The 14,137-nt window shown below is 43.2% G+C and overlaps 1 protein-coding gene across 4 annotated transcripts in view; it reads right to left on the bottom strand.

The window, feature by feature from the left end:
- Dab1 (DAB adaptor protein 1) overlaps positions 1-14,137 on the bottom strand; it is a 1,075,383-nt gene that overhangs the window by 126,493 nt on the left and 934,753 nt on the right. For all 4 annotated transcript variants that reach the window (XM_057785280.1, XM_057785281.1, XM_057785282.1 and 1 more), the window contains one exon: positions 1,926-2,065. In XM_057785280.1, the coding sequence (XP_057641263.1) occupies positions 1,926-2,065 (140 nt within the window). The remainder of the gene's footprint in view (positions 1-1,925; positions 2,066-14,137) is intronic.

The raw sequence follows: 14,137 nt of genomic DNA on the forward strand, positions 1-14,137 counted from the left end.
CTCAGCCTTTCTGGGCTGCATCCATGTCCTAGCAGTCAGGCTGCATTCTGATTTCATACATGTATGAGCAGAATCTGAACTCGACTCGGGTTGGGGTCAACAGTGGCAAGAACAGAGGCTTCCCTTACAAAGTCAAACGTCACAGCCTATGTTGTTCAAGGGTCTGCCTGGGGCCCTGGTTCCCAGTCACATCCTCTAGGTCACTATTCATCAGTCACAAAGCAGGCCGTGGGAATCTTCTTGCCTGACTGCCTCCCTATTCATCATTCAGGTTGGAATTTAGAAGAGAGAGAGGGCTCATCATTGAGCTACTCTGAAATCTTATAACATGGCTTCATTATCTGAAAAAAAAAATCACTAACCTCTTCCAAGGTGAAAGTGTGAAATCCTGATTTCATTGTTTTTAATAGCCTTCCTAATATACCTTAACTACGCATTGATTTTTTAAAAGTTAGTTTATATAACATCTTAAATAGCAAAAACAAGGATATAGACCATAGAAAATTAAGTAGGTTTTAAAAATCCTATTATTTGAAGCCAAGCCACTGGGATTCAACAACTGCCAGCCATGCCAAAGTACCAAGAAGCACTGTACAACATGGAAGAAAAATGACAGTTGTGACTTATTAAGCATAAAAGAAAACGTGATGCAGATAGCAACAAACAAATTTCTGTCATTTAAACACTTTTGGGCACTCTGGTAGAATGTGGGCACGTTTTGCCTTTTCTTAGACTTAAAAATATTCCACTGACCTAACAGTGTCTTATAGACTATTTGAAGATATATTTAAAAAAAGCTTAACTATACATATTAATAGATGAGATAAAAAAAATCAGGTTATGAAATTATATAAACTATCATCTATTTTTATTATATGTGTTTGGTGATATAATTAAAACAATTGAAGGCCAAACACACAAAGTGTCAACTCTCATTATTTTGGGGGGATTTTGGATGATTTGAGTTTTAGTCCTTATATTTTTCAGTATTTTCAGAGTACTTTATAATTAGAAGTTATATTGAGAAAAATGAATTTTGCATGTCTTAGATGCATAAAACAGGATTCTTGTTAGATCCAATGCTTTTCTACTATCTTATACCACATTTTAAAAAAATGAACAAGTAAATGTGGAGTCAACATCTGGGGAACAAGTTCTTTCTCAGATGTTTTTAAGGTGGTTGGAAAAAAAGAATAGCCAGGCGGTGGTGGCACACGCCTTTAATCCCAGCACTCGGGAGGCAGAGGCAGGCGGATCTCTGTGAGTTCGAGACCAGCCTGGTCTACAAGAGCTAGTTCCAGGACAGGCTCCAAAACCACAAAGAAACACTGTCTCGAAAAACCAAAAAAAAAAAAAAAAAAAAGAATATACTGCTTATTGGGCTTGTTTAGGTTTTTTCTAACTTATTTTTCTGGTTTTCCGAGCAAAGCTGTCTTTGTAGCCTCTCGCTGCGTATCCCATCAGCCAGGCCGCCTTTTCTTTGTTATGAAATATCTGGGGGTGATTTTCAGCAATTAGAAGAATAAATAAAATCAGCTTTGCATCTCTACATCTGTTGCTAGAAGACAAGCTAGGGAAACATTAAAAAAAATAAAGTAGCAAAAATTCAAAATATGTGAGGAACTACAGAATGTACTAATAATTTTGTGGTTTTATTTTTACAGGGGTTTTACAAGGACATTTACCTAGAAGAAACTATGATCCACTTAAGCAGCATGAACAAAGTCTGACTAAATACCTCCATAAAATAGTGTCCAGTCAGTATTTCTAAGCCACTGAAGTTTCTTCCTAGAGAGAAAATATGGTGATTCATGCCGGAGCCAATCCCTCAAGCAATGAGGCTGCCTGACACAGTCCTGATGATTGGTTCTTCCCCTCCCTCGTGTAAAACCAGAGCTAATCATAAAGAAACGCTGGCACGGCACCTTGAGCTTCATCATGGAATCTTGACATAACTTGTCTCCCCGGGCTGCGGAAACTTCATCAATCCCAATCAGCTTGGCTTTGTACCGGACCCCTTCACCTTTAAACCTCTTTATCAAAGTGGCTTCGCTGCGATCCTGACCTGAAAACAAAGAAAAATAGATTCAGGAACAAGGATGCTTGCACTCTGCTGGCTTTAGAAACTTACCATTCTGAGATCTACTTCCGGGTTCCACCTACATGCTAGGAAAGTCAAATAGTAATAATAATAATAATAATAATATGTTTGGATGCAAACTCTGGCTCCACCCACTTAAATAATTCTCCAAGTCTCAGTCTTTGGACCTAAAAGGAAACCTTAATAATAATCACCCCAGTGGAGCAATAAACAAGATCAGATAATATGGGTAACACATCTAATTTGCTTCTGATGCATTCTGAACCAACAGCCATCACCAACTAAGAGTTTATGTCCAAAAGTCCTGTTGGAATAGTATCAGCACCGAGTTTCCCGTATTTAAAACTCCGAGTGATGCTTTGGCCAGGATCCAGGATCCTCCTTATACCCGATCACATGAACTGCCTTCTTGTAAAAGTCCAGTATAATTTCTCTACACCAAGTAATGACATTGAACAATAATAAAAATAGGTTTATGATATTGCTTCTAGTAAGTCAGATATGCAGAGAAAATAGGCTGCCACAGTATTTGGCAATGAGTGGCTGTACCTTGCAAAGGGCTCTCTAATTATTAACATATTTTGCTTTATACATCAACCAAGAGTTCAAGCAGGCGTACATAAAGAAAATGATGTAGAGGTGTTTATTATAAACTTTATATCCACTCTTCAAAAGCCAAACCATCGTCATATTGCAAAGGAAGACAGACATAAAATTCGGTAGCTTGTTCACAGAGTCATAAATTAGAGACCAGCATAGCAATTTAAACACTTGCCACACTTTGCCTAGTCAGGGTCTGGACTCTGGACCTACAGTTCCAGAGACTCAGGTTCTCCCAGGCCTCTAATGCTAATCTCAGGCTCAAATTCCTGGTTATTCTCTCTCACGACATCCCTCATCACCACCCAACTTAAGCTGAGGACTTTGGGGATAAAGGAGACCATTTCCCTTCATCCATAGCACGAGACCGACAACATTCTGGAGAAGCCAGCCATAGCTAACCACGGTATAGTACTCTTCTCGTTATGAACCCTGCCCTTCAACCCTTGCATTCACTCATCCATCCATTGCTGATCATCGCCTCTGTGACAAATACCATTACTTGTGGGCAACAAATGAAGAAACAATCTATGCGCCTAGAAACTCAAGTTATTTGTGTGTGTGTGTGTGTGTGACTGCAAATAAGAATGTACAGTGTATTATGGCAGGCGTGTAAAAAGGTTGCCACAGCGCATCAACTAAACTTCATTTGCCATCTACGGAAGGATGGTTAAGTAGCTGCCACCTCGCAGAGTGCCAATAGTAATTTAAAGAGACGGTACAAGGGACGCATGTGTTCATCTTCAGAGTAATCTTTCTGTAAACAGTAGTTGCCCCTCCGTGATCAGACTTGGCGATACTGTGTCTGCACGCAGGGATGGCGACAGGGACAAATCTGAATCCGGGGTTTCCCACTTCTCACAGTCATTGTATCACGGAATTCTAGGACTCCTATTTCTATCAATGGCTTTAAGAAAACAGTCCTGAAAGCCAATGATGGAAAGACACAGTCAGGAATGTAAAACCATCGAAATATGAAAAAAAAACATAAATATAAAATATATAAAAGGCATATAAAAATTAAGCATTAGAGTTCAATGGAGAGAGATCATAGAGGCTGGAGTAGAGACTATCTGTCACTGCATCCCTTTTTATACATGTATGTAAGCAAGTTGGCCTATGACATGCATGCTTACTCCCCGGTCTGCTATGCTAAGTGTGCTAACGGCAGATTATGTCTTGGTCTAAGACTTCTTGGGAGGATTGTTACTCTATCTCATATCATAATCAACACATGAAACTGTCCTAGACAGCCAGTTAACACTCCTTTCACTACTCAGACTGTCTCAAAGTGCAACTGTCACAGTGACAGCAGGAAGTACTGACTAGAAGCACGTGACACACCCCACCTGACTACCCCTGAATAAGGCAGGCATCCTTACCAGACCCACCTTGGAAGGGAAGATCTGAGAGGCCATGGAACCCACCCATACCCACTTAGAAGGGCCTGCACACATTTGCCCCATGCCCAAATCCATCGTTCCTAAATATAAACACACTAGCACGGAAAAACACTCCGCTGGGACCTAGAGTGAGGTTGAATATGGAATAAACAGTTTCCAGAAAACTAGTCATGTCCAAAACTCGCCCTTTGTCAGATACAAAGAGCCTGAAGAAGCATGTGTCAGGGCACAGCCTGCTGCTGAGGAGAGAGTTAGATGAGGAGGCAGAGCCAGGGCAGGTGGAAAGGGCAGGGATTAATAAGAAAATATTAGGCCATTTAGAGGAAAGTAGGGAGCCCAATTTAGATCAGGACCCAGGGCCAAGCTAATTTGTATGAAGGGCACTTATGCAGTAGAAAATCCAGTTTCTCATTAAATGCTCCGCCATTAAAAGGGTAATTTTTCATAAGCACATCTTGAACAAGGTCTCAGTTATATTAGTTAAAAAATAAATAACAGATATCAGTGTTGTAAGTGTGTGATCTCACTAGAGTACGTGCAAAGGGTGTAGCGGGGGTGGGGGTCATCCCTGCATCTTATTCCTGCCCATTCTGACTAACGGCAAGGAGTAAAGCCACAGTTCACAACGGGCAGAGCAGAGGTGACTTGTTAAGCAAAGTCCAAGAATGCTCACCATCTATTACCCAGTGTGTACTGTGTCCGTTCCTTCGCCATGAGTCTCACATCATGCAATCTCTCCTTTAATAGCTTGCCTGCTCTTTTGAGTGAGGCTATGTCACGAGCACTATGCCAGAGAAGACCACAGCAATACTCAGAGTCAACAGCAGTATCTCCTATTTCGAACACCAGCTGTGTTGGCAGCATTCACATGCTACAAAACCCATCCATGCGAAGGACACATACAAACCAGTGCTGTTATGTTCTCAGAACCGACACTCATCGTTTCTAATTTTAGAACATATTTTACTTCAAAAAGATGGCCCACACTTGTTGCTGTTGTTGGCTGTTGTAGTAGTCTGTATGCTGAATGTCTCTCCGAAGGTCTTAGGGTTGTACAGTTGGTTCTCAGCTAGGGCACTACTTGTGAAGGCTGTGGGATCTTTAGGAAGTGGCACCTCCCTGGAGGAACTGGGTCGCTGTGGAGCTGGCCTTGAGGCTTGGCAGCCTCGTGCCATTTTGTGCTCACCCTTTGCTTCCTGAGGTAGATGCAGTTGGAACAGCCTGGCTCAGCCTCCTGTCGCCTTGCCTTTCCTATATGCTGCTTTGTCTTCCCTGCTTTGGTGGACCGCATATCCCTGTGTCTGTGAGCCAAGACAAACCCTTTCTCACTGGTCTTTGTCAGAGATCTGTCGGGCTTTTTTTTTTCTTTTGTTTTTAATCTCAGAAACAAGAAAGTAATGGATACAGAGCAATTGGTACTGAGAAATTGCTGTGATAGACCTGACTTTGGGGTTCTTAGGCCACTGGAACTATATGATGGTGAGCGAGAATATGGACGAGTTTGGTATTTGGGACTAGAAAAGCCCTTCTCTGTGTAAGGGCCTTTTGGGAATAAGCTTGGAAAACAAAAATGTTGAGAGAAAAGTGAACAGTGAAGATCCCACTCCTGAGCACTCGGAGGAAAACCAGGACTACCAAAAACTGGGGTCATTCCTGTGGCCTTTGGGCCAAGAACCTAGCTTTGATCTGACTGTGTTCTAGGATGTTTATGACTGCCTACTGTGTGTTCATGGATGTTTCGAGAAACAGCAGGTATACCTTGTGCTGTATGCTACGGGACAAGGTTTTGACAACTCTATTGACAAAAATCAACAGACTTTCCAGCCGTTCTGTCATTCCACATTAAAGAGAACTGCCACATAGACAAGGAGGTCATGAGATCCTAAAGGGCTCCCGTGGAGAGTGTGCACCAGGGTCCCTCACAGGGGCCCAGCAGGCAGAGCTGATTGGGTGAAAGTAACCTTCAAAATGAGAAAAGGAACTCTTCACAACAGGGAAGAAAACCTAAAATGTCTTGTGATTCTCAAACTGGGGTCCTCAAATAAGACTTCCAATTTTGGAATTTTGAAGTTTATGATAACTTTTTAAACATTTAGCCAAACGTGAAGAGAGAAAAAAAACTTGTATACTAGCAATACTATTTTTTAAATGGATTCCTTGAGGTGCTTAGTCTTACCTCAGCTTGATATGCCATGCTTTGTAGATACCCACAGGAGGCCTGCCCCTTTCTGAACAGAAACAGAGGAGGAGTGGATGACGGGGGATACAGGGGAGGTGGAGGAGAGGGAATGAGAAGAGAGGAAGAAGGGGAAACTGCTGTCAGGATATAAAATAAATTAAATTAAAAAATGGATCCCTTTAAGTTTGAAATATGACTTGGGTTCATCTGACTCGGCATGCATGCCTGGAAGATAGAGAGTGTGCATGGGAGGCAGGCCGAGAAGCTCACAGGGACAGGGCCACCTGAGAGGTGTGAATTCTTCTTCTCTCATGGACTTGTCTTGGTTTCATTAACAAGAGTAATTAACAGCACCACAAGTAGGAGAAGCTCTGGGAGGGACCTGAAGCCAGATTCTCCAAGTAATGTGACAACCGAAATTTCAGTATCTCATTGATTTGAATTCTGAAGGAGGCAGATACCGGGTTTACATAGGATTACATTGTTGCCTGGAAACCTGCCGGAGAGAAAGAGACCTGGGTTCATCATGGTCTTCGTCACTACACCTTCAGATAAGTGATTACACAGCATCCCTTCACCTTTGAGGAGCTTCCATTTGGCCGCGTCTGATGGACATTTCTGAGAGAAGACGATCTCCCAAGCATCTCTGAGTGGAGATAATGGACAATGATATTTATGATCAATATCTAGGGTCTTACCGAGAGCTTGAACTACAAGATAAGCATTGTATACTTCACTTACAATCACAGCAGACCAATGTGGTTGAACTTTAGATACAGAAAAAGAAACCCAGAGAGTCTATGATGCCTATGTATCTAGTATCAGGAAATAAACTCAGTTGTTCCTAAATCCATAGAACTCGACCCACCCCACACGCCCCCACCCCGCTCAGGGTATTTTATATATTTCCACAGGGAAAATAGTTTGAACCTCTAACTCAAAAACTGGACTACTTTTGCACAAATGATACACATGCACTCTTGGCAATCACTCATTTTCTTTATTGCTTCCTTTATCTTAAACCTTTAATATAAATCCCCACATAAATAGATGTCTCATAGTGCTCCTGTGCCCCAATGTATCATCTGGGTACCCAGGGGAGTATTTGCATCTCACAGTTTCCTTGCAGATAGTTATGCCTGAAAAATAGCAACTAGAGAGGTCCCCAGGGAGTCAGGGCAAACTGACAACGCTAACAAGATGTGTGTATTTCCAGAACTCTTCTCTGCTGACTTTTGCAGAGGGATGTGGGGAGCCCAGAGGCTATTGTCTTTCATCCTCTGGCGGGTAGGGTGGGTAGCATGGACATTTTTGGAGAGCACCTGGAGGCCGTGGCAGTGGTTGTGCCTCCGTGTTGGTAGGTCTCGGGGAATATCATATATCTAGAAATGAGCTCAAGCTGGACTATTGGAGGATTTCTGGTGGTTAAATAAAAGCCAGCATTCTTCAGAAGCAGGTTCCCATCTGCCTAAAGGACCCATTTCCCTTACGTCTGTCAGAAGGGACATAACTACCTGTGGTTGCATATCAAAGCCCATGAAGACCTTCAGGCTCCTTCGATCCCTACTCATAAAAGCATCTGTCATACACTCTGAAGTCTACACTAGCATTGCAACCCTTCTCACCTCCTCAGGCCTCCTTCCTCCTAGATAACCGTTCTTTCTCTTTATATTGGCAAGGGAACACCCACCTCTGCTAGTCCCTTTAATGCCCCCGATTCTCTCGGCTCTGAATAACCCCAGGTGACTTTGCATATATTCTCTCTCTTATTTATAATAAAAACTTTCCCTTAAACATATCTTGGAGCAGTCATGTCAGCAGTTTCTTTATTGTGCCCCTCACATGCACATGTCACCTCCTAAGCCAGGGCCTACATTGCCCCAAACAGATCATTCCCAACATAGCCACCTCCTCACACACTATGTGCCTTATAATGCCATTGCTGTTTTCCTACTTGCCATCAGCTGTCTTTTCTTTTACAACCTCATTTTTGCATCTTACATGCCAATCAAGTACTTCTATGTCCTCCGTCCTCACCGTGTCTTTTCCTTGGCATGACTTGTCTCCTTAACACACAATGCAGCCTCAGATCAAGTCTTGTAATGAGGGAGGGAGGGAGGTTCCTTCTCCCTTCTTACCACCACCTGTTCACTAACTAAAGCTAACCTCCCTAACAGTTGACATCACCTACAAGTGGCTCCCAAACTGCATCCTGGTTTAATTCACCACTCCAGTTAGAACCATATCACCCTTTATTTTCCAAATGATTGGAGCCTTCACACAGATCAAGTCATTAAGATATAAACTCTAACAGTCTACCCCTGGCTCTTAGAGGATCATGTGTTGAAGGTTGGTCCCCAGTTGATGGTGCTTTTGAGAGGTGGTTAGACCGTCAGGAGACAGCCTGCAGTAGAAGCGAGTTGTTTCATTTGGAAAAGCTCTTGAAGAAATGATTAGTTCTCAGATACCTGAAGTAAAGAGGTTTCTAAAGCCAGACAATGATGGATCACTTCACCATAAACCCAAAGCAACAGGGTAGAACAATGGACTAAACCATCTAAAACTGTAAGCCAAAACACTGTGTTCTTCAATTTTGTGCCTAAGGGACTTTGGGCCCAGAAGGCATTCCCATTTCTCCATCCTTTATTCCCATGTAATGCCCATGCCTGTGTCCTCTGCTCCAGAGAGTTATCCCACGATCCCCTTTAAGATGAAGCAAGAGCATAGTCTTCAGAGTTCCTATGCGTTCTTTGCAGTGGATTAATCTCATTTGCACTAATCTCCTTAGTAGCTCTCCTCTCTTCCTCATTTGTCCATGAACTCCATCAAGGCAGAGGCTCAGCTGGATCAGCTAAGCACAAAATTCCCATGCCTAGCACCTTCCTAACAGACTTGGACACCTTTTTAACTTTATCAGTTCCCAGCATCTGTCTTGGCACTGATGTCATTTCCCGAACTTCTGTTTTCTTTTCTCTGCTTGATTCCATGGAAATAAGGGTTGATCCATCTGTGCCTGGTGTGGCCACTGGTACAGCATAGCCCCACAGGGCCTCAGGTCTGTTGAAAGCTGAATGGGTTCATCTGTGCTTGTGTTCTAAAGCAGCTTGTCAGTGCGTTCCAGGAGTCAGGAACACTGAAGGAAAGTCTCCGAGGAGTCAGTAAAAACCCCTTCCATGTATAGCCTACTTCACTCAACCATGTGATTCACTTAGTCTCCAATGAATAAAAGTAAATGTCACACCCATAATTGTTTTAATGGCGGTTTTACTTTCTGCCATTAGGTGGGAATGAGTGTACCTCATCATAACCTGCTCACCTCCTAAACTGGAGGTGACTCTTTTCTGAATTTAAATCAGGCTGATTTTGCAGGCACCGAGCCAATTCCCCATTATTGAACAGTCCTCACAGCAGATGCCCTTGGAGGTCTCTTGTTCTGGAGCAGAAGGCACTGCCAATACTGAGGTCTGAGACTGGGGGTCAACCTGTAGACACTTCCATACAAACAGACCCCTCCAGGAGCTACGTTCCCGGGAGGCGAGTGATCAGTGTTTTTGAAGACACCAGAAGATTGCCTACAGTGGCCTCCTACTCCAGGCTGATTGCTAAGGACTGTTAATGGCCAAACAAAAGACATTTCATGCCCAAGACTGTTATTCCCTTATCTCCTGGATTGCCACCAATTATAGTGAGTGGCCACACGAGCCTACACAAGAGCCCGAGTCCTCTTTTTCCTAATGTGATCAGTGCAGCTGTGAGCATCTCTTCATTCCTTTTCTTTCTTTCTTTCTTTTTTTTGGATTTTTCAAGACAGGGTTTCTCCGTAGCTTTTGGTTCCTGTCCTGGTACTAGCTCTTGTAGACCAGGCTAGCCTCGAACTCACAGAGATCCGCCTGCCTCTACCTCCCGAGTGCTGGGATTAAAGGCGTGCGCCACCACCGCCCGGCCCTCTTCATTTCTTTTCTTAATTACAGTACTCCCTGGTCTAAAGGAGGTCAACTAGCACACTCCAGCTGTTTAACCCTTAGAGAGGGTGCTTTACAGTTGAGAATGTGTCAATGGCACAGCACAGCTGCTATGGTTTAAGCAGCAGAAATTTGTTTCTCATGGGTCAGGGGCTTGGAAACCCCAACGATGTGGGAGATTGGTGCCTTTCTAGGCTCGCAGATGGTCACTATCACACTTTGTGTTCATAAGACCTACTCATGCCACATAGACGGTAGGGTGTGTAGGTGGAAGAGAGGAAAGAAGGGTAAGTACCAGCACATTCTGGGTCTCCCTTTTCTTAAATGGGCACCAATTTTATCCTGGGGATCCTGTCTCTTACTTCACCTACCTACCTACCTGATAATATGTCACCTCTAAATACCATGTCATTGGGAATGCCAGATCTGCCTTATGAATAACAGGAGGACACACAAATTCAGCCATAAAGAGTGGTTGGAATCAGGGAGAAGTATAAAGGTAGATGATAATAAACATGTGTGTTCTGTTTCATAAACTACTGCCTTTGCATTGCCATCCGAGTCAAGGACTTACTCAGGAAGAGAACTCAAGCCCAGGGAAGCAAGGCCATTGTGTAACACCATTCTACCAGTGCTAGTGAATGGCACGCTGGTGACCTTCTGTGGGAAGAAGGCATTACATTTAATCTGTAGTACAATGCCTGCTGTGTGCATTTGGGATAATTAGTTAACTAACTCCTCATCACCTGATTCTTCATCTGAAAGGGGTGGGTTATCTTCATTTCTCTCTGGGACTGTGAGAAAAACCACAGATTTGCCAAGTTGTGATGTTCTTAGTACTGTGCTTGACACACGGTGACCCTTCCATAAATATTTTCGGCCTTTCTCCTTCTCTGTCCTTCTTCCGTAATCTAGTTCACAGCAAGCATCAGTAAACAAAAGTTCCCATAGAAAATTTGCACTGTCTGGGGGTTACTGGTCCCAGTTGCCTTGAAATTTTCTGACTCATAGGAATAAGGGTACAAGTAGGGACAGAATGTTCCAGCCTGGAGGCAACAGGAAGATCACCTTCTGAGTTATTAGCATTAAGCAATGCTCCCTCCTGTTGTACTGCTCTCTGACTCCCGGGCCATCCATCTAGATGATCAGAACATTTCAAAGGGTTGTTTGCTCCAAGCTTGTCCAGAATCAGGCTCTCCATTCCTCAGAAGAGTTGTGCTGTCTGGTTTCCAAATTACACAGCATACTTTTGGGGGGATTTCAGGGCACACAAACAGAGATACCTCATTCTACTTAGATTTCTTTAAGTAAGTTTTCCAGGTGTTGATTTGCAATGGACAAATAACTCTGTAAGCTAGCTGCGCAGGAGAGCAGGCCGATTTCATGTAATGAACAGCTGGGTAGCAGGCAGAATAAGAGGAAACACATGGAGGATGTTAAAATAGAGTTGTATGAGTCTGGCTGCTGTCATCACTGCCAAAAGGTAAACCAATTAAAAAGCTAAAATAATATTCAAGTATGATTCATGCACACACTTTCTAAAAATATGTCCTGGCCTGGTGCTTCTGAAAACCTGGAGCCATGTGTCACTTTCTGTGTGTCACTAAGTTTTCAGGCCATACTCTTATATTTGGAGTCCCCAAAGGCACTTAAAAGCTAACCATTGCCTTTAGTGGCACACATCGGGGACAATTCCTTCATTCTGAGACTCCTCCTTACATTCCCCGAGAAAACCTTACGACTCTTGGAGCACTGGAGATGGCTCACCTGAATATGATCTCCCAAACCCACATAAAGGTGAAAGAAAAGTTATCCTCTTACCACGATAGGCATGCTGTGGCAGAGCCACATGCAGATTACCACCACACACACCACGCATAGGCACACACAATAATAAAACATAATAATAAAATTGAAAAAAAATTACTACTATTTTTTTCTTAATTCTGGGTCTTTTAAAATTTAATTTTATCAGCCTGTTAAATAAAGAACATGGTGGTATTGAGAAACTCTAAGAATCAATAAGTAATTCTCTTTGGCCGTACACTCTTACTGTAATTTATCCTTAATACAGCTGTCTGGAGCCATATGTAGATTTTTGTGAGGAAAAGGACTAAGGTTCTTGGTCTCGAAGCATCTCTTTAAATACCTTTTCCATATTTCTCTGAAGAAAGCTGAAGAGATCCTCATGCTAGGTCAGTGTAAGCGTCTGGTGAGAAGCCAGACTGGCAACGCCCGGTCCACCATCAGGTAAACCAGAAGGCCCTTGCGGGCAGCCATGCTCTCCTCAATAGTATCCAGCATATGCTGGGAGCTTATGAATATTTGTTTGAAAAAAAGGATTTACTAAGGGAAACTGCTTTAGCTTACTTCCCCAGAGTTTCCAAATACCATCCCTACTCAGCACTTATGCATAACAGTTTATAATCTTGCAAATCCAAGTTTAGGTTTTAGTCACAAGTGTCTGAAATCTCAGAATGTGTCAACCGGATTTACTGGAACTGTAGCTCAGGCATTTTGTCAGGTAACAAGGTGGCAGGAAAAACACAACAATGGCCATTCACTTCCTCAGGTATGAAGAAAAGGAATGAGATGAAAAGTGGGGGGACCTTTTGTTGAGCACAGTCATGACTCTTGATTGCACAGTTCCTCTGATATCATTGCATGAAAGCTGGGGCACAGAATATGTCCTGTAATGTGGACAATGATGCGTAAAAGTGCTTGCTATTACACACACACACACACACACACACACACACACACACACCACTGGGCTTGTATCTTTTCCCTGGTAACCATAAGACAAAGAGGATAAAAATTAGTGTGGCTTGCCATTAAGTATAGGTATGCAACACTAAGCTCTAAATGCTGCCCTAATGTCAGGCTCAGGCTGGGCCCGAAGCAACATCTAAGCTCTCCACCATCAGACTTTATTCCTCTCAACAACCTAACAAGATATGTATTTAATCCCTTTCTACAGAAGAGGAAATCGAGACTCCAAGAGTGAAAGACTGTCTGAAGACCACAGAGCCAGATGGAAAGACAGAAGCGTGAGTATGATGCTGAGCAACACACACACAGATACACACACACAGTTACACACACGTACACACACACATACACACATACAGTACATACAGATGCAAAAATACACACACACATACACACACATGCTTACATGCATATACATACAGACACACAGAAGTATACATAAACACATACACACAGAGAGATACACACACAGATACACAAACACACAGACACACGCACAGATACATACAAAGAAACACACACATACACTCACACACATGCACACACACAGATAAATAGATACACAGAAGTACACATACACACACACACGTACGTGCACACACTCAACAGGAAAATCATCTCTATGGTGGGAAGAGATGGGGCAGGCTACGGAATGGAAAGAATACAATCTAGGAAGAACTCGACTCTCAGATGGCTTGCCCATTCGGCAACTCTTTGGCCAGGAGAATCACTTTCTCTCTGCAAATGAGGTGGAAATCCATCCTGGCAGACTCTCTGTAAGAAACACATGCACCTCCATGTATAGAGAGCTAGCACAGCAGCTGGTCACTCTTGGTTCCCAGAATTTTCACTTCCTCTGTCAGGGACTGTAAGGACCTGGACACCCAGGCTAAGCTCCTGGCCTGAGCACTACTCGCCTGGGGCAATGATCTTTCTGGAAGGATATGTTAAGCTGCTCTCAGGGAACTGCCCCGGACCATAAAGAGTCACCTCCACCCAAGCACACGCACCCCTGCTGGTTTGACACCTAACCCCCTGTAGCTGCCAATGGCTGATGAGGTGAGGCAAATAGAAAGGTCTAGAATTCAAGTCTCAAAGCATGGCATCTTTGTAGGACAAC

This window comes from Chionomys nivalis, chromosome 11 (genome assembly GCF_950005125.1).
Source record: "Chionomys nivalis chromosome 11, mChiNiv1.1, whole genome shotgun sequence".
Taxonomy (NCBI): Eukaryota; Metazoa; Chordata; class Mammalia; order Rodentia; family Cricetidae; genus Chionomys; species Chionomys nivalis.